The following is a 24684-nucleotide window of genomic DNA, read 5'->3' as shown; positions in this document are numbered from 1 at the left end:
GCCTAAAATATTCTTTTATTTTATTTTATTTTATTTTGGAGTATGAATAACTTTTCACCAGCTTCGAGTTTCTTTTCTATATACATAATTGAGAGAAAGAAAGAATGAGCAAGTGTACTTATGAGTCTCACAAAACTTTATATTTTGTTTCTAGAATTTCAAACAACACGCTTATTTTCATTGCTTCGGCAAAATTTCAATGCACGTTCGCCAAAATTTCAACCAACACGCTTATTTTATTCCAACTTAAAAAGTCACGTTCATATTAATTAATAGGACTCAACATGTTTTTATTTTGTTTACAAGTTACTTATGATTCGAAATATTGTTTTTTATTAAACCACACGTGTGTGAGGTAGATGTCAAAATTACATAAATCAATCAATTTAGAGGAAATCCGGTTTTAAATTAATTTTCAGTCACAGACTCATCCACTCCACCATTACTTGTTTCTTATTGTAAATTTAATTAAATTCTAATTAGATATGTAAAATTTAAATTATAATTTTAAATTATGAAACTTATATTTTTCTCAGTTGTATTAAATCGTGCTTAAAACAATATCTTTTGGTGATGCTCAGGCAATGTCATCTTGTGAGTACATGATATGATAAAAAAGTTGAAACTTCGTGATTTAATATCAACACTTTGAATTCAAATAACTATATCGATATAAATTATTTTTTCTCATAACATATACTCCCTCCGTCCACGAATAGGAGTCCCGCTTACTTTTTTGCACTTGTTTTATAAAAATGATAATAAATAGTTAAAGTGTATAAATGGTAAAGTAAGAGAGATAATAACATAGATAAGAGTCTCGTCTACATTATTCTCTCTCTTACTCTATCATTTCTCCTCTGTAACTATTTGTTATCATTTTTATAAAACAAGTGTAAAAAGGTAAACGGGACTCCTATTCGTGGACGGAGGGAGTATTAGGTTAAAAGTAATTTTTGATTTGGACGATATCCCAATTACATATATCTGGATGATATAATCTGATAAAATTGAATTAAATTTTCATATATTTTAATAATCATTTAAAAATATCTTTATGTCTATCATAATATGTCAATATAATGTAATATAATGTATGTATAATGTAAATATGAAATTGTGTTAACATGCTCATGTTATTAATATTTTAATAACTATATTGAAATCACGATCCTATTCCCTAAATTTGATAATTATTATCATCATTTTAATACTATTAAATGATAAAAAAAATTAAATTACACATGCTAATATTAGGAACTATTAGCATATTTCTAAAATCCTAGAGTCTATAGTTAGCATAGCATTTAATTTATAAATGTGTAGTAAGTATTACTATAATTTAATATTATACTGTATTGAAATCACGATCGTATGATACTATTAATTTTACATTTATAATAAAAATTAATATTACACATGCTAATACAAGAGAATATTAGATCTATAAAATCCTATAGTCTATAGTCTATACACATAAATACGTAGGAGTGCTATATAATGTGACTTGAAAATGCAGAACACGGCATCATTTAACATATAATCAAAGTCAAACAAAAAGACTTAAATCATATAGAAAAGTCTACCTAATTTATCTATAAATACACATATTATCTTCATCGTTTTCCTCTTTATTACATAATGAATCCAAGAGAGCAAGAAACGCTGCGGAAGAGAATCGAAAAGATGGAGAAAGAGCTGAAGAGCAGCCTGGAGAGGGAGGAGAAGATGGGAAGAGAGCTGCAGAGCATACGGGAGCGGCTGCGGGTGGCGGAGGAGGGGGAGGAGCGGCTGTGCCATCAGCTGGGGGTGACGGAGGCCGAGGCGGTGGAGAATGCGAGGGAATATAGTGCTCATGTCGAGGCGTTGATGAAGCAAATTTCCCATGCACAACAACAGCTTTGGAGCAAGTAAAAATGATGCTGGTTTTTATTTATTTTTTATTCTTTTGTGATTTTATTCATATACAGTAGTATTTGGTTACGGTGTGGTGTGGTGTGGTGTGGTGTTGTGATTTACTATTAAAGTAGTTTGATGATGATTTGAACTTTGAATTGTTAATATTTGAAATGTTTATATTTCTTTTTGTTTGAGTGATGATAATTCGGTATATGGTTTACTTTTGAGTTTTGATGAATTAGCGAAATTCAGAAAAAGTTGGATGCTTCCACAAATGAGACATACATTTCACAAAAAAAAGTTCCTGAGGACGCTACAATGAGTGTGGGTCAAATTTGACTCGAACCGCTTTTGATTTATTTTAAAAATAAAATTTTCCTAATTAATCTTAATGGCCCTTTCTTATAGGCATAAAGATAGAATGAATGTTTATATATAAAAAGTTGTATTCTATTCTTGGTGAGCCATTTATCTATTGAACCTCATTTTTCATTAACAATTACTACTACATTTATTCTCTAGTTAGATATATTTATACTTTCTCCGTCCCATTAAAAATGAAACGCTTTCCTTTTTGGTTTGTCTCATTAAAAATGAAACGTTTTCAAACATGAAAACAATATTCTCTCTATTTTTTCTTCTCTCTTACTTTACTCTCACTTTATTAACTCACCAAACAACACTACATTAAATCTCTTGCCGAAAAGCAAATGTTGCATATTTAAAGGGACGAAGGAAGTATATACTAGAAGATGATTCATTTTAGAATTTCTCATAAAGTCAGAACACATAACTATATCAATTTGAAAATACATTAATATTAGTTGACATCACAAGACATATTAGTTATCGACTTAATATCAGTTTCGTTGATTCATGAAAACTTGTTTCTAACTCAATATCATAAACTGATACGGAGTAATATATTTTATGATATCAACATATATTAATATATTAGAGAATTTATATAATATTCAAAATTCTCATTTTAAAAAAATTTCACATAATAAAATACATTTAACATAAAAATATACAAACGCCCTCTGTAAATAGACGAAACTCGAGGGACCAATAGGCAAATTATTTAGACGGATAACCCAAAGCCGACTGGCAACCTCACAAATCCAAACCCCAGATACATTGAACCTAGACACATTTAGGTCTTAAACCCACGCCTATAAAAGGCAACACGCACGTATCATTTCTCCAATAACAGAAACCACAAACGCATCTCCGTCTTGTAACTACTCCCTCATTAAATGGCGCCAACCATCGCGATTCCCTCGCCGGCGCCGCAGCAGAAGAAAGGCGAGGCTGCGCTGAGGCGGAGGAACGAGGAGCTGGAGCGGGAGCTCAGGGAAAGCCGGGAGAGGGAGGAGAGAATGAGAGCGGAGCTGGCGCGGGCGATGGAGCGGCTGAGGGTGGCGGATGAGGCGGAGGAGCGCCTCTGCTCGCAGCTCGGCGAGCTCGAGGCGGAGGCGGTGGGCCAGGCCCGGGAATACGGGGCACGGATTGTGGAGCTGCTGGAGCAGCTTTCCGGAGCCAAGGAAATGCTTGAGAGGACGTCGTCGTTTTCGAGCGTCATTTCTCAATGACGATTCCTATTTCTTTTTTTTTTCTTTTTTTTAGTTTTGTAGGATTCTCTTTTTGAGTAAGAAACATTCTTGTATTGAGCTATAAAAATGTTGAGCTACTTGTATTTATCGATTCGTAGACGTTTTTTCGAATGTTTTTAGGTGTGTAATGCGTTTGGTAAATTTAATTAATTGGTGCTACAATATAAAATATTTTGTTTTAATTTCATTTTTTTTGTTCGGTGTATCAATACATTAATCAAAATTTGACATAAGTTTTAATTAAATATTTTTAAAAAAATTTGTATGCATTATGTATATAGTATATTACTCCACATTTATGAGTTGTCTATGTGAGTGTATGTGCTGTATATTACTCAATATTTTTGGAATTGGAGATTTCAATGCCATTGATTTCAATTAATCTTTGTTTAGTAATTTATGAATTGTTATCGATTTACTAACGAGTACACTATTTACTAGTAATATGTTCTACTTATTTTTTTAATTAAATTTAAGTATTAATTGATCATCAAAATAAATATGGGCACATTATAATATTTATTGCATAATTCTTTCTCCATAATATTTTTACTACCGACAAAACTTCAATCAACCTGTATAATTAGGATGGAGTAACTAACTATTTGAACTAGAAGAAATTTAAATATAAAACGTTTGTTAACTGATTCGTTTTTTGCTTACTGGAAATTGTTTTTTCGCAGATGAAGACGAAAAATTAGGAAAAATAGACAACAAAATTATCGTAGAAAACTAGGCCCAAAAAATCTCAAATTTCACACCAAACCACACCAAACAAGATTTATAACGTGGTGAGAATGAATTAAATCATGAGACCATTAAATAGATGTAGCTTTCAATTAAATCATTATTTTTCAAATTAAGATCCCAAATATAAAAAATCTACCACATAACATTGTCAGGGAGCAAAATTCTCACCTTCTCTGTCTCTTAGAAAACATACTATTCTCTAGCAACGCAATCAAATACCTTCGCAATCAGTGTCGTTGTAGAAGTTCTTCAACGAGGCCCCTTTGCCTTTCGCCTGTCTTTGAACTCAGGCTCCCTGATAACACTAGATACGATCACAACTTTGAAATTTATAACATCAACAATATTGTTATTAAGATTTACCTCTCTATGTGTTCCAGAATGAGCAATCTTGGACCAGGAGGTATTTTCACATCTCTGAGAGCACTGAAATTTTTACCAAGGAGAAATGGCATAGTTGTTAAGCGATCACGGCTCCAACTTCGTATTTCTAGAGTATTCTGGCGACACATCAGAATTTTTACCTATCAGTTATCAATGGCAGAGTGGTATCTGTCAGCAGTCCTCTCTTAAAATTCTTCTCGTAGTTCTGCAGGCCAAGGTTGCTCAGCATCGATCTCGTTTTCACATAATTTAAATCTTCAGCAGGTGGTTGTGAAAACTTCTGTCCAATCTGTACAAACCAATACAAAGGGTCTCAGACTCTCTGGATAAGTGAAAATTTAGATTCCTAATGCCAAAATACGATTTGTTTACATCTATGAATAGATCCTAATTCGATGTCAGCATACCGGAGTAATATAACAAGGACAGGTTGATCAGAGTCGAGTTAAATCACCTGGAAAATTCCACCTTGAACAAGTGCAAAGAAAAGACCAGATGTAAGAGCATTTGCTACTGGATTCGGGCCACCCATACCACTTACTAGCGAAAACAAAGCCCCGGATCCAAAAGCTGCAGCCATACTACAGTAAACAATACCAGAAAGTTAGCATTCACAACAGCCGAGAGCAGCTCAAACATCAGGGCTCAATTAAATGTTTAACTAACCAGAAAGCATCCAGGGCTCAAATTCAATTATTTTCCTTATCCCAGTTCTCATGATTAAGCTAACGATCTGAATTTTTCGACTCGTGCTATGGGCAGGAGCTTAAGTGTGTAGCCCAAAAGATAAATTTTCAATTTGCACAGAAGTAAGAGATAACTCAAGTATTTTCAAATGAACCTAAACTCACAAGTGTAGCACACTATATAGTAAAGCAGATCAAACGCCTCTACGCATTATTCTCCTTGTTGAGAGTGAGCATCATCAGTAAAGAAGATGATTATTACAAATATGCAGCATCACTCTTTGAAATAAAGAGTTTACCCCTAAACCCATGCTGACAATTCAAATAGCCATCTAAATAGATCTAAAATGCAGCATCACTATATTAACTGCTAATGTTTTCCTAATGAAAACACTTTTTCTCAAACGGCATAACATTGATCACCAAAAACATCATCGGCATCTCAAACACGTTCAAAGTAAAATAGTTGAGTCCTCAAAGGAGGGAAGACGCTGAAGGCACACGCTATTATTTGAATATATTTTATGTGTTGATCAATCTGGCAATTAACTGAGCTTGAAATATTATGCAGCAATTGTCAAAAGGCTAACTTTAAATTGTTTATATTATCCAATTGCAGCTGCAAGAGAAATGGAGATACAAAGTCAGCAAAGTTCCATCAATCCATACCTGGTTTGAACATCATCCTTGCCTCTCAATCTTTTCATGACACACGAAATACCGGCATTTGCACCTGTCATGACAGCAAAGTTCCGAGCTTGTACGAACGGACCTCCAGCAAGAGCCTGAGTGTGAAAAATGAGGTATAAACATCACCCTATAACACAAACATACTACTCAGCTGCTTAACCACTACGAGTCTTATTAAAAAAGCTTGCTAAAGCCTAGTAGGCATCATAACCTTCGTTGCTAACTAGTTTAGTTGCTTGGCCTATGTTGGGGATTGGGAAATAATACACATTGGTCAACAGTTCAAGACTATGTCTCGAGGCCAAGCTATGGATATTTCACTACCAAGAACATGGTGTACACTACAATTATAATGAGATGGGCTATTTATTAGCATGGAAAACCCCTAACAAGCAGAATCTCAGATCTCCCACTTGGAGCCCGACCTCATATGTGATCATAACTTCTAAACATCTTCCCGCATCTGCGCGGCAGTGTCATATCTTCAACTCAAGTTCCAAGCAAATTGAAGCTATACAAAGCTTCAATTTTTCTAAAGATGACGGATGTGGTAATATTTCAACTTAACATGCTTCGTCCTTAAATGAAAAGCATATTCTTTGACTATCATTGTAATCAGTGCTATTCTTGTGCTCCTTTCCAAGCTCACACAATAAATTGTGCAAGGACACTATTTCATTTTAAGCAAAGAAAAGTTTAAAAGCATAACTCTACTAACTAGAATTCCTCCAAACCATGAGCTCTAATCCTTAGCTTACAAATCCATAATGTACTGAAAGAATCAGCAATTAACTTAATGCAATAAAACAACACCAAAACCATAAATTTAGCTGCAAAAGAATGAGGAAATGCAATATTTTCACAAACACACCAATAACCGAATCTCTTAATCCAAGGAAAACAGAATAATTAACACAGTAGCGACAATATACGTGAGAAATTAGGTTTACCTGAGCCTGCTTGAGCGACGCCATAGCATCTGGACTAATAGCAGCGTTCGGAGGCGGCATGAGGAGCGAGGACCCCTCTCCGCCGGAGATAGTTCCCATGATGGCGCCAATAGCGGCGCCTTGGGCGGCGCTGGTGACGGTGACGACGGCGGCCTCAACCGGGATAGACTGCTTCTCCAGCCACCCCTTGAACCTCAACTCTACCTCCTTCAGCTTGGCCTGCACCAAAGCCACCGGATTCTGCTGAGGATTCACCATCAATCCGCCGGCCTTCGTTGGAATTTCCACCGCCATGAATCCTTGCTAGCTTTCAACCTCAATTCGAGATTTAGCGTAGCCGATTCCTCAAAGCTTTCCGCTCGAATCTAGTGTGAATTTGCGAGAGGATTTTGGTGGATTGTGAGATTTTTGGCAGTTTTTATGGAGGCAGCTATGAATGAATTGGATAACAGTGTACAGTAATTATTTCGTATTTTCATTTTGATCCCTAAAGCTGTAATATTGCTAAAATCGGTGCATGCATTACCAGATTTTATTTTTTTACCAAAAAAAAGTCCATAAAATGAAATAGGCCCAATCCAATATTTTGGGATCGGGCCGGGTTGAGATTTTTCTAGCCCGCTGTTCAGAAACCATTGATTCTGGTTCTAGTGTATGAGAGGTGGAATCCAAAGATTCAAAACTTTATATTCTTGTATTTAATACTGTAACTTAACTTGATTAACATAAAATATAAAAATAAAAGGGTAAATTGCCTTAAAGTCACAAACTTTGAGAAAAGTTTGGGTTTTTCCACAAACTATAAAAGTTGAGCCTAAAGTCACAAACTTTATCGGATTGTGCAAATTTCCCAAATACCCACATGACGTTATATTTCCGTTAAAAATTTATCCCACGTGGCATGTCGGAGGCGTGACTTGACAAATTTTATGAACTCAAATAATAAACCTCTTTTTGGCTGATTTCGAAAGCGCAACCCCGGTTCAATCGATGAAAAACGTAATCGACAAGAGTGAAATCGTCGACAAACTGTTTAGGGATGAAATCATCAACGTGTAAAGAAGATTCAATAAAAAAAACATAAAACGACGTCGTTTTGTGCCCAGTCAGAAATTTTGCCAAGTCACACCTCCGGCATGCCACATGGGATAAGTTTTTAACGGAAATATGTCATCAGGTCGGGTAGTTTGAGAAATTTGCAAGATCCGATAAAGTTCGTGACTTTAGGCGCAACTTTTATAATTTGCACGATCCGACAACGTTCATGACTTTGAGAAAAACCAAACTTTCTCAAAAGTTTATGACCTTTTAATCAATTTACCCAAAATAAAATATAGAATAATAAGTAGTAATATTTACATTAATTTGCTATTAAATTTATTCATGGCGGCATGACTCACCCCTAGCGGCATATATGAATGCATGTGAATCGCATGTTAATTGGACGAATCGGCAGTTAATTAGTGATTTTTTTATTATATAGTATTTTTTTAACATCAACTTACTATCACTCTTACAAGATTTTAATTTCAATTATACTTATAACCGTGGTTAAAGGTTCGAAACCGATACTCAATAATTTGATTCAGTTTATAGAAGTATCTAAATTATAACATTGATCTAATGTTTGGTTCATATGATTCAAACTAGTTGTATTCCACTTGACTTGAACAAATCATTTGAAAATACATGGTCCTTATAAGGGAAAAATTCAAAATATTAGTATTAATAATTCAAAAATATATTAATTTGTGGGATTATACATTTCCATTTATATGCGTTATAACAATTATAAACTTTAATGAATTGTACCAAAAAATTAAATATATTTTCCCTATTAAGGCAATATTAGCATGTAGCTAGTTGAAAGTTGATAAAAAATCACTAAACATATTGATTTACGATTGATTTATATGTTATTTTAACGATCATTTTTCGTAACTAGTTTAATTTGATCAGATTAAGTTACCATCCAAATAATTTTTATTCTTAATCAATTCCCGCTTATATTACATTTTTATAAAATGAAATACCCATTTTTATTTTTATTTGTAAATTTCGTGACAGAAAAAAGAAGAGTAGATTATTTTGAAAGTAGGAAGAAGAAGAAAAGGAGAAGAAGGATAAAATATTTAAGACTGGTCAAATGGAAGAAGAGCCCCCAAAATTTGCTAATTTCCTTTCCTTTTCAATCAGTGAGCTTCCACTGGAAGAAGGTATGCTGAATTAGGGTTTTGAAATTTGCTTTTTCTTCAATACATTGATAGATACACATTCAATGAGCGATTCCAGAGAAGAATCTCCCGACTGGTTGCGGTCATTTCAGGTAATTTTCTGTTTTTGCAACTTTTAACTGCGATATTTTTTCAGAATCCAGCAAGTTACGATTCGTGCTTGCAGTTGAATGCGCTAGTTCGTCTTCGATTTAGTGAATTTTCATAATTTTCTAGGTGCTTCGCATTTGGAAATGATTTCATCTGATTATTCAATTTCGAGCTAAATTTGCAATTTAAGCTGCTTGAGCTTTGGAAATGATTTCATCTGATCATTCATTGCTAACGATGAAGATTGTTATTGTTTTTCTTTATAGCCGCCAACTGAAACTGCCATAGAATTGTCATCTGGATCGGATTCGCCATTGGATCGAAGTCCAGTAAGCGATGACGAGGATACTGTCTACCTTAGTAGGTTGTTTAAGAAAGGAGCAACACAGGTATCAAATAGTAACGATAGTGATGATGGAAAAGTGACTCTATCTGAGAGTCCTGTCAAAGGAAAGTCTCCCAAAAAGACTAATAAAGCAAAACAGACGACACCGAAGAAGAGGAAGCAAGATGATGACAGTGGAAGAGGTGGTTGTTTTTGTATCTTTTCCATAAATAAGTAGCTATTGCGCCCTTCAACTGATGTGTTCATCCATGGAACAAAAAAGATAGAGCATTTGGTTCTTTATAGTGACTTCATGGTTTCTGGTTATGCAGGAAAGAGGGCTAAAGGAAAGGACGGAAGTGGGGGTAATACACCTGAAAATCTTGGGATGTCTCATGTAAGCATCAGTTTCATTGAACTTCTGTCAGCACTCAAGGATCTGAAGAGGATTGAGATAATATTTTTATTTGTAACTATTCATAAAGTAAAACTTAAACCGTCTTGAGATTGGTTTTGAAGACTGTCAGTGTACCTAAGGAACTGCTCTTAAAGTTGTTGTGCATAGTTTATTGCATACTTATTTGGTACTGCATTGAGTCATTTAAATTTTACTTGGGGTCCCCGTGCAACAGTCTGAAATTTTCTTAAACAGGGAGAGAATACTTCCATCTGGTCATTATCTTCAGATTCTGAGTCTGCTCCAGATGCTAGGCCCGTTAAAAAGTCCAAGCCTAATGTGAAAAAACTTTCTGCAAGTAAAGATTTCAATCCAGAAGATAAAAAGGAAGATTATGACAGTCTCCTTGACCATGATTTAGAATCCCTAAAGAATCAAGCCCCACAGGTTAAATCACCAGTGGAAAACCTGGAAAAAGTGGATGAGAAATCATCCAAGGAGATGGATACAGATATCAATATGAAGGGAGGTAAATAGCCAAATTATCGTTACGAAGAATGTGGACAACATCTTTAATAAATATAGAACCACTCATTAGCTCGACCTCTATGTCGCTCCTCCATCTAATCTTTTTCATCATCTAATTTTCCAGATGATGATGATAAAGATAACATTATGAAGGAAGATGTCTCTGGGAAGCGTTCTGGACACCAGGTTAGAAGCTTAAGTGTGTAGTTATTATTAAGTAGCTAAGCATAGTTTGTTCAATGATTTCTGACAAAAAAGCTTGTCATCCAACTAATGCAGGTATCCTCTTCAAGGGTGCCATTATTTCTCTCAGATAAAGTTCAGCGTTCAAAGGTTACTTAATCATCCCTCATACCCTTTAGGAGATCATGTTGGAATTTCATTTTTTTCCATAGTTCACTGTGATTATTAATAAATTTAATGGCCTTTGATAACTTGCTGCTTGTTTCTGTTGCATTCTAACGGATAACAATTATATGGCCGAATTATTTATTAATAACTGAATATATACAACAGTTCATGTTTCCATTTCATTCCCTGTTTGCCTAGATAATACGCCTTAATGGGAATTTTCTATTCATATATATGTTCACCAGTCATTTATATCTATATCTTTTAAAATATACATGCTGCTTTATTGTTTTCCTGATGGATAGAATGCCACTACGTGCCATGTGGCGCCTTTTTTATTTGCAGGCTCTTGTTGAGTGCGATGGTGATTCCATAGATTTGAGTGGTGACGTGGGTTCCGTTGGAAGGGTAGTGATTGCTGATGATTCATCCAAAAAACATGAGATGCTCTTGGATTTAAAAGGTATGCATCCCGCTCTCTATTTTCTTTTGTTAACAATTTTTGGTAATGTGACTTGATTCTTGTATATCATTGAATACTTAAACCTCGTCCCTCAGTATATAATTAGCTTTTGGATTCGAATAAGCGTCTCTATGTTTACAACAACACTATAACTCCTGTTCTGCAACATCATTAATTTAACAGACTCAAATTCAGGATGAATCATGCTTATTGCTAACCCGATTTAACAGGCATAAATTCAGGATATTGTCGGTTCTAAGGTTCTTCATTTTCTTCGTTCCAGGAACCATATACAAAACAACAATAGTTCCATCAAGGACATTCTGTGTGGTACTCCATCCGTCACGGACTCCTCCCCTTTATCCCCAACTTAAATACTCTTTGCTTGTTAACTTTTGCTCATCATTTTTAAGCTCGACTCTCACAACGTATTTTATTTCCAGGTAAGCTTTAGCCAATCAGAAGCAAAGGTTTGTATACCTACCCAAGAATTTTGCTCGTCTTTTCATCAAAGATTGCCCAAATGGAAAGATGTGTATAGTTTATGATTTTTAATCATCTTTGATCAGCTAGAAGCTATTATGAATGACTACATTCAGTTGAAACCACAATCCAACGTTTATGAATCCGAAACTATGGTTGAAGGTTAGTTGTTTATTTCATATCTAGCTATACTACTATTTATATGCATCTTATGAACTGTTTGTTAAATTACTTTATTTCGAATGGCTAGGGACATTGGATGGATTCTCGTTTGATTCGGACGAAGAAGCTGACAAACCCGTGGTTGAAGCTGATCAACAAGAGGCTGGGGAGGAACAACCAACAGATGGAAAAACCAAGAAAAAAACTGACAAAAAACCGGTGTGGTTGCTATTACACACACACACACACGTTATATTCTAAAATTATTTTGGTTACATTGTGATTTGTATGAATCTTGATTTAGGGGAAGAAAAAGGGAAAACCAACAGGAGACAAGCCGGCCAAGAAAGCGATGAAAAAGAAACCTCAAGTTTCAAAAAAGGGCAAAACCAAGAAATGAAGCATATTTGATGCTATTTTATTTTAATTCTCTCCTTTGATTAGATGCGCCTTTCTTAGCCACAGTTTGTAGGGATTTTCTCATTAAAGGACCACAGCCGGTATTGTAAAAGTGATGATGAGAAGAATATATATTTAATACTTCATCCTTCCATTGTTACTTGTCGTACTTTGACCTGACTCGGGTATTAAGATATATAAAGAAAAGTCAGGTGAAAAAAGTAGTGGAATGTGAGTGTATTTTTATATCTTAATTTTTATAATAGAATGTGAGTTAAATAGAGTTAGTAGAATATTAAGTCTATTTATAAAAAATACTGTGAAATGAGATACTATGTACTCCCTCCGTCCCGTACTACTTGCACTTATTTCCTTTCTGGGCGTCCCAAGTTATTTGCACTCTTTCCATTTTTAGTAACAATTTATACCTACCGCCGTAATTGTTGACTTTGTCTATCACTCATTTCTTAATCTCCGTGCCCAAAAGGAAAGGTGCGAGTAGTGCGGGACGGAGGGAGTATAATGTATTCGATGATGGATCGATTAGGAAATATGAGACATGTAATTGTTGATGGAATGGAGTGTAAAAATATGACTCACTTTTTTTACTTAAATTAGTTCACAATTTAAAAAAATGCCTCGATTCCAAGAGAACATTTTTCATGTGAGGAATATATCTTTATTGTCTATATTTGCCAATAATCAGGTAAAAATCTACCAAAATTTCCACAATAATCTTTAATATTTTTCTGTCACGTGGTGACAATTATCTATAGATAATGATGAAATTATCAAACATGCCAATAACATAAAGCAAACAAGATAACATAAGTAATCAATATTTGGTAAGATCCATCTATCATAGTCATAGTCATAGTCATAGACGATGAAGATGAAACATCCCTAGATACATTGCTAGTTCTTCTTTCTTCAACAGGATTTTCCAATCCACCATCTATTATCCTCATCCAGTATCACAAATATTTAATTTGACTTAGATCAATTTGGTTAAAAAACAAAATTGAAAGCTCAATAATATTATAAAAAAGTGTGACCAAAATTTAGGACATTACCCACTATTAGGGCAAAATACTATGTTGTAGACTGAGGCCTTGCATGTGAAGGTGCTGGTTCCATCTTCAAATGCATAGCTGTAGGCTCTTGGACAAGCTCTCTTGAAGATCCCGGAGTAGAAAGACGGCCGGCACGTCGCCGGGTTTGCGAACTCCCCACTGCAGCAGTACTGGTCGAGCCCGAACGCCCCACACGCGCTCTTGCATGCCACCACGCCGCCCCCTTCGCCCCCCTCGCTCCCGATCACCTGGAGCTCTTTAGGGCAACCTGCGAGCTTATTTTAGTCAATTTTGTTAGGAAATCGACATAAGTAATTACGAAAATAAGAACTATTTACTCAGTTCGATATAATATGTATCCTGTGGACAATGTCAAGTAAGAGATTTCACTCTATATAATATATATATATACATTCAATAGCAAAATCCAATCATATCCACCATACAAATTTGATCCAAGAAGTGACAATTTGACCGATATGGTCGTTGACTGATTTAATTCATTTGAGGCTCTATACTTTAACAATTTTTACTATTTGTAACTTATAAGTCTGTAGATGAAAAAAAAAATGATAAGAGGAATTCGCCGATTTATTTATTTATTAGTATTATTTTTTTTGTGAGGGGGCTCCAGCCCACCCTAAATATCCAAGGATGTTTAATTTGTTCATCAATTACCCATGTTGAAGTCTTGTACGCATCCGGTGGCGTTGCATCCGCCGCGCCGGCCAGCGGCAGGTTGTAGCCGTCGACGATGCTGACGTCGTAGAAGTCCCTCTGGTCCCCGACCCCGAGGGTTATCTCGAGGAGGGATGCCGGGGGCGTGGCGCCAATGCCGTTGCATTCGAGCCTACCGCCGCAGTCTTCGGTCTGGCACGAGCCAGTACCGGCCGCATCGAACGTGCAGCCGGTCCTGGCCCACATCCGGCCAGACCATCCGGGAGTGGCAGGAACCGTGATGCTCTGGCCGGAACCAGCTGGAACCCCGTCGTGGGGAGCGGCGGGGTCCACGAGCCGGACAGCGTCCCGGGCCATATCATGAAGGGGCAGCTGTTGGTTATGACAAATGTGCAAGCATAAGAGCTGGTGAATAATGTGAAAATTAATGCTACTAGAGAAAGGAGAAGAGCTGTATTTGCCATGATTTGTAGGGATGGAGAGGTTTATGGCTATTTGTATATTGAGGAATTTGTAGATTCCTTTGCAGAATTGAATTTCATCAGCAGCAAGATTGTGATTTTGGGTTTAGTATTTCTTGAATTTTGGATGGCCTCAAACACAAGAAATTCCTTGCTTTGGCATGATCAGAAGAGATAATTAATCGATATACGGGTGTGTTATAAAATTGAAATTCACTCTTTGATTTGAACTAGTAAAGAAACATGCCATTATTTACTTTTTTCTTAGAACAATAAAAACAAAATAAATCCTCCAAGCTTTTCTTTTCTTGTACAGTATATGATTTGAAGTTAAGATGTGAATCAGAATCATGGCCTCAAGAAAACTTTGGATAAAGATAAATAGGGCATCTAAATCTAATAATCAAATTAAATACTTAAAGACTAAAATATTTAGCTAAGATAAATAAAACATCTAAATCTAGCAATCAAATTAAATACTCAGACTATTTGACCACTACTATCCTAGCCCTAAAACTATTCTTGTTTTAACAATCTTATACCCACAAAATTTAATAAACTAATCTTATTATACCAACTAACTTGGTTAATTAGTATGTTTATTTTAGAGAGAGAGGAAACTACAAAATTGCTTTGCATTAGGGGAGAGAGAGAGAGACAGAGAGAGGGGAAGGAAACCACAAAGATTGCTTTGCATTTAGAGAGAGATTGGTTTTCATTTTCACCAACTCCATCACTTCTAGAAAGCTAAATCATTTTGATACAAAAAAAGACCTACAAACAATTAAATAACATACAACAAATCCCACCTAACAATGGGTCAGCACTAAACTAAACACCACTAAAAATATAACAATGACTTCCCAAAAAATGTGAGTCTACAAACAACATTAAAAAACAGAGCAGCTAGATTAAACTACTTGTTTTACCAAGTCCATATTAAACTACTCTGACAAAACTGTGCTTACAAGTTTTTATATTACAACGGTTAAGAAAGATGCACTCCACCACCAATCACATGGCCCGATAATGGCCACGAGCATCAGCTCCGGCACGTGCACGACAAAGTCCAAGCTACTCAACACTGGAGGTGATTTATGCTTTTTCTTGAATAGATATTCATGATCAAACTAGTACTAGGATATCTAAAATGTTGGGCAGAACAAAATCATGTTGCAAGCTGGTCTTTATCGCTAGGGTCGGAATCGAAGGGAAATGCAATCTGAGGGTTCCCGGGAGGAACAGAAATCAGCAACAGGGATAACTAATTCAAGATTGCTTCTCTATCATGGGTGATTTGGGGCAGAATATGTACCTTCTGATCGCTGAGTTAAGAGGAAAGCTCAGACCAGCGGGTTTTATGATCCCCGAATGCTGGAAATATGCATGATTCCTCGATGCTTGCCACAGAAATACGGAATGTTCGGAGTAAGGCGTGGAAATGAATGGGCTCTATCTGTTTGTTCCAGCCCTCGGATCCATCCTGTGAACTGAATAGTTATGAGTATGTAATGGCATTTCTGTTGACGTCCTTGAGCAGCAACTGCTGGAGGAGCGACTCATTTCCTGCACGAAGAGAAACGAATAATCTATTAGTGAAGGCTTCCAAAAATCAAGAACACATTACACTATAAATCATTCATCAAGACAGCAAACTATATTTGAACTCTCTCGAGTGGCATACACTTCAAGGTCCTGCAAAAGCAACATCGTTTTAGGAACTGAGATGTACAGAAACCATAATAGAAGCACAAAAGTAGAAATAAATGAAACAAAAGAATTGATTAAAGCCTCCGTTTTCAACCTGCAGCACAAAATAAAATCAAGTAAATATCCATACGGGTATTTTTCACCAAATAACAAGATCTTCCTGTCCGGAAGCACAAACTTCCTCCTTAGAGTTACAGGTAAGTTACAATCATCTCAATGCAAATCACTAAACTATATATATACAAACAAATCGAACCACTGAATGAAAATAAACTTCATCCAAAAATTCCTGCTGATTGCCTTGCTTTAATGAAGGCGATAAGAGTCATTACAATAAACCACAGCAAAAATGAAAATGATAGATAACAGGGGGAGAGATGCAGTTAGCAGAGCACCATCAAATAGAACAGTAAAGTTTAATAGAACCCTGTCTCATAGTACTTCAAGATGCCGTGCAATAAAATGCATCGAGCTTCATCATAGTTCACAAGATATAGTATCATAAACTTCCTAATAGTTAAGAGTCTTAGCTACAACTCCAATAAAGGAAAGTTGAACATAAAGCTTCCTACATAAAAGGCAATACAATGAAGTCTGCCACTTAGGTACTTGCTGAGTTTTAGTCCTCGATTTATACTAGGAAAAGAACAAGATCTAAAGGGGAAAGGGTAAGGATGGATATGAAACAAGAAGTTATAACGCCTAGTTCGTATCCATGCCATCACCAATCGGACTGCAGATGGGACCAACAGTAGTGAAGGGCCTCTCAAATGGTGAGGGGTGGCACTGCGCATCCCTTCTGCGCTTAAAAGAACAAGACTCAGTCGAGGAACTCTCAGCATCAAGCTTCCTTCGGACACCTCTGACAGCTTGTTGCTCAACCAGTGTTAAAGGAAAAACCTGTTTGCTCACTCTGCAGAGGGAGCTATGATTATCATAGACAATTCTCTGATTACAGTTTTTATCACAAACATGTGTCAGCCCAGTTAGCTTGCAGCGAAACATGTTCCCAAACAAATTCTCGTTCTCACATTTCCAGTCACACTTGTGAACTGGATTAGGCCCATCTTGGCCTAGAATACTTGACAAGTAAATAACATTGGAATGAACAGCTACCACAGATTTTCCAAATACCTCCATTGCTTCTTTTCAGAAAAACGTTAACCCTTCAATCCCAAACTCCCAACTCCTGACTTCGATGCTCTGCATACCCAAAAGTGAAGATTAATTAATTCTGAAGCCGAGAATGAAGCTTAGTGGCAATAGTACGATGAAGTTTGTTTGCCAAAACTTTCATAAAATTTTGTGAACTCTTTCCCAACTTATCAGTCTCCCTCGTTTCTTGTTAAACAATCCTTATGCACAAATAATAAGATACAGTAACTGAGATATCGCTGATGCACCAAAATGCTTGAAAAATAGCATTTGGCACACACCAATAACAGACTGCATTTCACCATCATCTAACAACAATATTATATTACATGTTCCTCTCAGCAATTCCAAAATTCAAACCAGAATAAAATCCACAGAAGGCAAGCAAGCCACTGCCACACATAAAACTGCAGAAGATCCATCGAATTCGATGCAGTAGCAGATAGATTAATCTCCCCCCCCCCCCACACACACATCTAATGTGGAGGAACCAAAAAATTTATGCGCTATTTTACCAACAAGATAACATTTTCCCCACCTAAAATTCAACAAGCTTATTCAAGCAAAATTAACCGACGATTTCGAGAAAATACATACCAAAAGATATTTTCGTGAAAAACAGATGCATACAAAAAGAAGCTGATATAATCATCACCTACGATTCCGCAATCGCACACGTTCATTAGGTATTTGTGTAAACGAGTTTATACACGAACCTCGCATAAACTCCACACCGAATACATTCTCACCTAATTCCCCTTTGAATTAATGCCAAACAACTAAAATTCCTTCACTCAATTCAACCAATTTTCAACGTCTATGCAACGCAGACAAAAATTGCAACCAGATCTATTTAGAAACGATAATTGCAACACGAATTGACGGATAACATTCCATCCATGCAGCACGCGCTCATACACACGGTAAAAATGCATAGCTCAAGCACAAAATTACCGTAGAATTGAAGGAAAAATTCGAGGAAACAGGAAACTTACACAGTGAAGAACACAGGAACAGCAACCAACACCACCTACTCCTCCTTCCTTCAGCTCAATCAGCACAAAATTACGAAAACAATGGGCGACAATGCGAAGAGGGGTGTGAAGCTATTTATAGAGTGAGGAAGGAGTGATCCCATTTCCTATTTTCCTGTGGATTAGACAGTAAATGCTCACCTAGCCCTTCAATTACTGTCTTTTTGCATTCTTGCCCCTGTAATTTAAATATATATGCTTTAACCTCCCAATAAATCGAACGCCTATTTATTTTGATAATTTATAAAATACCACCCTTCATGAATAAATGTCACATTTTAGCTAGACATTATTAAATATAAAGAAAAATGGGGCGGAATAAACATTCTAACTCTATATACTACATGCGTCCATGAAAATTAATTTGAGTAGTAAATGGCAAAAAATTTTAATATGCAATTTATAAAGTATGAGAGATGGAAAAGTGATTGAAGTATGAGAAAAAAAGAAAAAAAATGTTGAAATGATAGATCATGTAGGTACAAGTTGCAAATAAGTAGATGTGTGAGAGTAATAAATTGTCAGAAAATTGGCCTGACTAGATATGGAGTAATTTTGATGGACAAGCCCAACATAGAATAACATGACTATTTTCATAGACAAAGGAAATATTCGGTTTATAATACAATATGAGTGGAATGAATTAGTAGAATGCGATGTTCATTTACCAAAAAAAAGGGAATTGAGACATTTATAATTAACATACCGAAATAACAATATGAGACGTTTAATAATGACATATACTGTAGTATTTTTGTTGATGTTGATGAATTAAGCTGAAAGTCAAGTAACTTAAGAAGTGTGGTTGAGTAGTAGAGACTCGTTCATCCTTAACCAAATGTCAGGAGATTGATCACTGACTTTGGATTCGAAGCAACTTAAAATTTTTGGAATATTGGCACATAATATCATGAAACTTTTAAAAAGTTTGGTTTTTTTCCACGAACTTTGAAATTCACGAACTTTACCTGAGTTTGTTATTTCCCACCAGTGAAAAAATTCCAATTATATTAATAGATTGAAGAACAAATTTGGAGGGTGTGCTTCAAGAAAAACTATTCTCCAAGATTGAAAATCTTGAAACTCTCGAAGTTGTTGTCAAGAAATTATGAAAAAAATCTGTATCATGATGTTATTTGTCGGAATTTTTTCATTGATGGGAAATAACAAACTCGGGGTAAAGTTCGTGATATTATTTGTCAATTTCAAAGTTCGTGAAAAAAACCAAAATTTTTAAAAGTTCCATGGTATTAGGTGTCAATATCCCTAAATTTTTAGACTAGTTATTTCATTATCTAGAATGCCTCCAAATCAACAAGAACTAGTCAATGAGAAGGTCGAAAGTTGTGAAAATAAGAGGACCAAAGAAAGATGAAAAAATATTTTAGGGCACAAAAGAGAAACAGGTAAAAGCAAAGGTGTGGGGTGCAAATATGGCATTGACTTGGTAAATATGGGTATGAATGAGTAGCAACCCACTTTTAGTGCAAATTTAGATGAAATTCAACTGAAATGCAGACAAATTTAGTGTTGCCCTCTTTAGGTGGTAGAGGGAATTAATATGAATCCTGCCACGCGCTCTTCTCTCACATATAGTAGAATCCGACCACGCGCTTTTGTCTTACATAGTTACATATAGAATTATAGATAGAAGTAAGAATAAATAAATGAATTCAGGCCTTTCCCAAATTTGTTGGACTAACGGAAATAAATAAATTGAAAATCCTAACCATTACAATCATAAAATTTATTATTAAAAATATTATGTTACTTTATTATTTTAACTAATTCGGTATTTTAATTTAACAGGCCTTTTATTCAGGCCTATGAGTTTCTATTACAATCCATCATTCATAGGCCCAGGCCCAATAACAATTTTATTCGGGTCTGTTTTTGTAATTAAAGCAAAGATTGAGGGTTTGTTTAATAGGCTAAATTTCATGAAAATATCTATGCGGCGATAAGGTCATCCACAACGCTGTTCCTATACCGTTCCTTAAACCACTATTTGAGGGCCACACTGTACTTTTTTACTCCATTCCTTAACTAAGGAACGGAACCTGCAACCCTTCGTTCCTTAACCGTTCCTTAACCGTTCCTTAAATTACTATTCATTCAATTTCATTTTTTTTATTTCCAACCCAATTCAATTTAAATAAACACACTTTAATAAAAAACAAACACACTTTATTAAAAAACACACAACATTAAAAAAAAATTCAACTTAAACTTAAAAAAACAAAAAAAAAACACACAATTAAAATCCTAAAAACATAAAAAACACAAAATAAAAAACACACAATTAAACGTGGGAAAATAAAAAAACTACTCCGCCGGCGAATCATCCTCCGGAGGCGGTCGAGGTTGAGGGGGAGTCGGAAGGCCAAGTTGTGATGCCATATACACAATTCCGTTCCACCAGGCCGTAAATTGGGCGTACGAGAAGCGGGAAGTGTCCGCCATTGTGGCGGTCATGTACGCCACCATAAGTGTGTCCGAGCCTCCCCGCGAGCCCGATCCCGAGGCCGACTGGCTTGATTCGCCTCGGCCCTTCCTCGCTCTAGCCGTCTTCGCCGCCTTCGTCCCTTGCGGCCGACGGCGTCCACGGCTGGATCCCCCGTATTCGTCGGGCATTGGATCCCCCGTACCCCCAAACACCTGCGGTGTACCCTCGCTGGCCTCACCGGTGTCACCAGACGAGTAGCGGCCGCTCGCCGTGTGCTTCGTGCGCTTTGAGGTTGAGCCCGAGCTCGAGCGGACACCGCCGGCCCACCTTTCCTCGTCCTTGACGAGCTGCCAAATATCAACATATTTGAACTGTAGGCCGGTGTCCTGGTAGAAGTCGCGCAAAGCCGCCCTCAGAATGTCGGCGCCCGAAGCTCCGCTTTGGTAGTTCGCCGCTTCGGCCGCGTAGATGCCGCAAAATTTTTTGACCTGTGCGTCGACTCGGCCAAAGTGAGCACGGAGCATTGTATATTTGCGCTTCCGGGCCCCTTTCGGCTTAGTCTGGTGGTAGACATCACGGACCTTTTCCCAGAAGCACTTGGCGGCTTGTTGGTTCCCGACGATGGGATCGTACGAGACGGTGAGCCAGGCGGTGTACACCGCCTTAGTTTCTTCGTTGTTGTACGGATGCCGGCCCAGATCCTCCAGTTCCTCCTCCTCCTCCTCCTCGGGTGCCTCAGACGCAGCCCTAGAGCTTCCACCGCCTCGACTTCCTCCCTGGGTGGGTTCTACGGGGATATCCTCCCGAATCTGGGACAAACCCTGAGAAAGCCGCGAGCCGAGTGGTCGAGCGTAGGCATCCACATCGAAAGTGGGTGGTTGGTACCCACCCGGCGTCGCCGACCCCTGGGTGCCCGGTGTCGACGACCCGGAACCACCTAGTGTGTTGTACATGGTCTCCCAATCGCCGAACGCGTTGAGATCCCACCCACCGGAGCCGCCACCGCCGTAATTCCCGTCGCCGGACATTTTGTGAAGGAGATTGAAATAGAAAATTGGAGAGGAATTGATGTTGGTTTAGGAAGAGTAGATGTGTAGTTGTGTGTGAAATGTAATAAATTAGGTGTATTTATAGAATAAGATAATAAAAATAAAATAAAAAAGTTAAAAAAACGGTAATATGACCGTTTAAAAAAAATTTTATAAAAATATATTTTTTTAAAAAAAATTAATTATTGCGTCATCGCTGACGTGTCCCACTCGCGGGCCGGCGAGTGGAAAGCACGCACGAAGCGGGGAGCGCCACGTCGCCCGAGCGCGTGGCGGCACAAGCCGTGCCGCGTTCCGTGCCGTCGGCACGCGGAACGGTGCGCCGCAACGCGTTCCGCGGCGAAACCGTTCCGGCGGAACGGCACGCGGAACGCCGGCGGCACGCGTTGCGGGTGCCCTAAACACTCACATTAATCTCTGTGCTAGTTGATTCAGAGCCACATTTTGTCGGAATTTTCTTTACCATAAAGTACTTTCTCTTAATTTTGTCTTAACGAGTTTAATTCTATATGTGTATATATAATTTATGTATTTTGCTAAATCCTATGATGAATTCCTGCAAGTGTCGTATGAACAGTCGTTGAGTTTTGTATGGTGTGCGGAAAAATCCTTTTTAAAAGAAGAGAACTTCCTAATTAGACATTAAGAAATCATTAAACTTAAAAAGATTGCATACATATCTATCCTACGTGTGTGTTCATTTCATTCGTCGCCCTTTTCTTTAAGAAATTTATAAAGTTCTCGTGCACTAATTAAATCATGGGATTTGATTAATTACGTTCATCAGCCCAATAAACTAATTACTTCGAATTAATTATACAGGAAATTGTAAATTAATCAATCGGTCCCGTCAATTAATTATCTTAGCCCAAACAATTAATTAAAACCTATATTAGAAAATGCTTATTTTAAAACTTCTTAGCCCAAGTATTTAAATTTAATCCATCTCTCCTAAATCAGCCGGCCCACTCATTGAAAGAACTAATCTAGCCCACTTAAAATTATTAGCCCAAATAATTAAGAATTTCCCGATTAAAGATCCCCACAATAAAATCAGAGCACCCTAAATCCCTAATTCCCTATCTCTCTTCGACTTCTCGCCGGGAACCGCGCAGACACCGCCGGCCGTCTCCGATCATCTGGTCTCTCTCTTTCCCTCACGGTATTCTCTCTCGATCAATTCAGGTATTCTGATCTTATTGTTTATTGGCTTTGTTTCTATTCTAGATTGAGTGAACACGTGTTGTTTGAGCTTGTTTGGATTTTCGTCGAGCATAGATGGTTGTGGTTCTACTTAATTGGTTCAATTTTGTCTAGAATAGAATAAGCTGTGTGTGTGCTCTGAGTTTTGTATGTTGCTTCTGCAGCAATTCGATTATATTTGCTTGCTTCTTTGCCTTTCCTAACTCTACCAAAATCGAATTGCGTATAGGCCATTGTTTAATTTTCAGTGTACACACATTTATTTATTTTGAGCTGATTTTGGTTTGTGTATTGAGTCAAAGTTTTTTTCTTTTTTTTTTTGGTGTGAAATCTGACATTGATTTAATTCTTGATGAAGAAACACCATGGTAGGATTTAAGAATAGGTACTTGATAATGGAGGTTTTTCTGGACCCAAACAAAGAATTTTCGGTGGATGAACCTATTAGGATCACTTCTAAGAATTTATGGGAAGCAATTGTAAAAAGCATTCTTGTGAACTTTGGGGAATGTGGTCTAGCGTCGGCCACAAATTCTTCTAAAGGTGAGGTTGTTACTTTGATGTATTCATATCACTTATCTGTAGAACAGTAGAACTTAACGTGTGTTTTTTCGCCTGCAGTGAAGTATGTGAATCCAACTACAAAACATGTCATCATTAGAACTTCAAGAGAGGACTACCAGAAAGTTTGGGCTGCAATTACAATGATTAAGAGCGTGGGGCATTGTCCTGTGGTTTTCAACCTCCTTGACCTTAGTGGTAAGCCTGATTACTTCACTTCTTATCTCTAAGTCTTACTGGTTTGTTTTTTTTTCAAATACCAACCGTCCTTTTGCTCTGGTAAAGGCTTAAGAGTTATGCATTCTTTAAGTATTATATGGATATACCCCTAAAAATTTGATTTTATGCATTCTTTGTTATATTTGTTTTCATATGTATATGCTCTGCTATAATTACATACACTAAGAAAAAAATTATTTTAAAATTTCTTTCTAGGAAGCATCAAGGCCTGCAAAACTGCTGCTCTCAAGCTCGAGGAGTTGAAATTTGAACAGTACAAGTTATCGGCCGGTGACCGCCTCACAGCCTATGCTCATAAGGAGATGCAAAACTGCCTTGCGACTCTCAAACTCTTGGAACATTAGTACTAAATTTATGCTTAGATAGATGCTAGGCTAAGTAGTAGACAACTGATAAATTATTTCCTTCTTTGTGGATCATATTTTTTCAGTGTATCCATTAATGAAAAACATTTTGTAAATAAACTGCATATAATGTTTCACGCGGAATGGTTGTTTGTGAAATCATTGACCTCCTTTTAGATAATTGTAATTCTTTTCTGTAATCCTTATTCTTGAAACTAATTGCCTCTGTCTAGGTGAAACGCTTGTCATTTTTATACAAGATTCTGTTTCAACAGTCATACTTTAACTAGACAGGAGCTAGAGTTTCACCAAAGTGGAAAACA

The 24684-nt window shown here is 36.9% G+C and overlaps 5 protein-coding genes and 1 pseudogene across 8 annotated transcripts; 3 read left to right on the top strand and 3 right to left on the bottom strand.

The window, feature by feature from the left end:
* The first annotated feature begins 3016 nt into the window (after positions 1-3016).
* On the top strand, positions 3017-3702 carry LOC121756184 (protein RESPONSE TO LOW SULFUR 3-like). The gene has a single exon (XM_042151662.1). It carries the CDS (start codon positions 3159-3161, stop codon positions 3492-3494), a length of 336 nt encoding a protein of 111 aa, XP_042007596.1. The 5' UTR covers positions 3017-3158; the 3' UTR covers positions 3495-3702.
* A 636-nt stretch (positions 3703-4338) lies between these two features.
* On the bottom strand, positions 4339-7425 carry LOC121756169 (chloroplastic import inner membrane translocase subunit HP30-2-like). 2 transcript variants are annotated; one of them, XM_042151643.1, is made up of 6 exons: positions 6976-7425; positions 6005-6120; positions 5104-5230; positions 4790-4938; positions 4629-4691; positions 4339-4569 (listed from the first exon to the last, which is right to left on the bottom strand). In XM_042151643.1, exons 1-6 carry the CDS (start codon positions 7267-7269, stop codon positions 4515-4517), a joined length of 804 nt encoding a protein of 267 aa, XP_042007577.1. In that variant the 5' UTR covers positions 7270-7425; the 3' UTR covers positions 4339-4514. The 2 variants fall into 2 exon arrangements, with proteins under 2 accessions (XP_042007577.1, XP_042007584.1); XM_042151650.1 differs by having other exon boundaries at positions 4339-4560; positions 6976-7423.
* Positions 7426-9076: 1651 nt separating this feature from the next.
* Positions 9077-12567, top strand: LOC121756146 (DNA-binding protein BIN4-like). Of its 2 annotated transcripts, XM_042151614.1 has the most exons (12): positions 9081-9301; positions 9566-9827; positions 9957-10021; positions 10277-10550; positions 10674-10735; positions 10829-10882; positions 11246-11363; positions 11647-11693; positions 11807-11833; positions 11933-12008; positions 12097-12227; positions 12313-12567. In XM_042151614.1, exons 1-12 carry the CDS (start codon positions 9254-9256, stop codon positions 12406-12408), a joined length of 1260 nt encoding a protein of 419 aa, XP_042007548.1. In that variant the 5' UTR covers positions 9081-9253; the 3' UTR covers positions 12409-12567. The 2 variants fall into 2 exon arrangements, with proteins under 2 accessions (XP_042007556.1, XP_042007548.1); XM_042151622.1 differs by lacking the exon at positions 10829-10882 and having other exon boundaries at positions 9077-9301.
* A 305-nt stretch (positions 12568-12872) lies between these two features.
* LOC121756159 lies at positions 12873-17036 on the bottom strand (annotated as a pseudogene).
* Positions 17032-17469, bottom strand: LOC121792718. Its single transcript, XM_042190781.1, has one exon. It carries the CDS (start codon positions 17467-17469, stop codon positions 17032-17034), a length of 438 nt encoding a protein of 145 aa, XP_042046715.1.
* A 5591-nt stretch (positions 17470-23060) lies between these two features.
* Positions 23061-24580, top strand: LOC121802343 (probable ribonuclease P/MRP protein subunit POP5). 2 transcript variants are annotated; one of them, XM_042202011.1, is made up of 4 exons: positions 23061-23198; positions 23575-23759; positions 23838-23975; positions 24213-24580. In XM_042202011.1, exons 2-4 carry the CDS (start codon positions 23582-23584, stop codon positions 24359-24361), a joined length of 465 nt encoding a protein of 154 aa, XP_042057945.1. In that variant the 5' UTR covers positions 23061-23198; positions 23575-23581; the 3' UTR covers positions 24362-24580. The 2 variants fall into 2 exon arrangements, with proteins under 2 accessions (XP_042057945.1, XP_042057935.1); XM_042202001.1 differs by having other exon boundaries at positions 23075-23175.
* Positions 24581-24684: the final 104 nt, after the last annotated feature.

This window comes from Salvia splendens, chromosome 1 (genome assembly GCF_004379255.2).
Source record: "Salvia splendens isolate huo1 chromosome 1, SspV2, whole genome shotgun sequence".
NCBI classification, from domain to species: Eukaryota; Viridiplantae; Streptophyta; class Magnoliopsida; order Lamiales; family Lamiaceae; genus Salvia; species Salvia splendens.
Note: the sequence above shows the minus strand (reverse complement) of the source record. Positions and strands in the feature narration are given on the sequence as shown.

Bases quoted from the DNA above. Each gene is read 5' to 3' on its own strand.
- LOC121756184 (XM_042151662.1), top strand. From the start codon at position 3,159: ATGGCGCCAACCATCGCGATTCCCTCGCCGGCGCCGCAGCAGAAGAAA.
- LOC121756169 (XM_042151643.1), bottom strand. From the start codon at position 7,269: ATGGCGGTGGAAATTCCAACGAAGGCCGGCGGATTGATGGTGAATCCT. The intron at 6,121-6,975 runs GTAAACCTAATT...TTTCACACTCAG, and splicing joins CGTCGCTCAAGCAGGCTCAG to GCTCTTGCTGGAGGTCCGTT. The intron at 4,692-4,789 runs GTAAAAATTCTG...TAAAAATTTCAG, and splicing joins CTGCCATTGATAACTGATAG to TGCTCTCAGAGATGTGAAAA.
- LOC121756146 (XM_042151614.1), top strand. From the start codon at position 9,254: ATGAGCGATTCCAGAGAAGAATCTCCCGACTGGTTGCGGTCATTTCAG. The intron at 9,828-9,956 runs GTGGTTGTTTTT...CTGGTTATGCAG, and splicing joins AGATGATGACAGTGGAAGAG to GAAAGAGGGCTAAAGGAAAG. The intron at 10,736-10,828 runs GTTAGAAGCTTA...CAACTAATGCAG, and splicing joins GGAAGCGTTCTGGACACCAG to GTATCCTCTTCAAGGGTGCC.
- LOC121802343 (XM_042202011.1), top strand. From the start codon at position 23,582: ATGGTAGGATTTAAGAATAGGTACTTGATAATGGAGGTTTTTCTGGAC. The intron at 23,760-23,837 runs GTGAGGTTGTTA...TTTCGCCTGCAG, and splicing joins GGCCACAAATTCTTCTAAAG to TGAAGTATGTGAATCCAACT. The intron at 23,976-24,212 runs GTAAGCCTGATT...ATTTCTTTCTAG, and splicing joins CAACCTCCTTGACCTTAGTG to GAAGCATCAAGGCCTGCAAA.
- LOC121792718 (XM_042190781.1), bottom strand. From the start codon at position 17,469: ATGGAGGTATTTGGAAAATCTGTGGTAGCTGTTCATTCCAATGTTATT.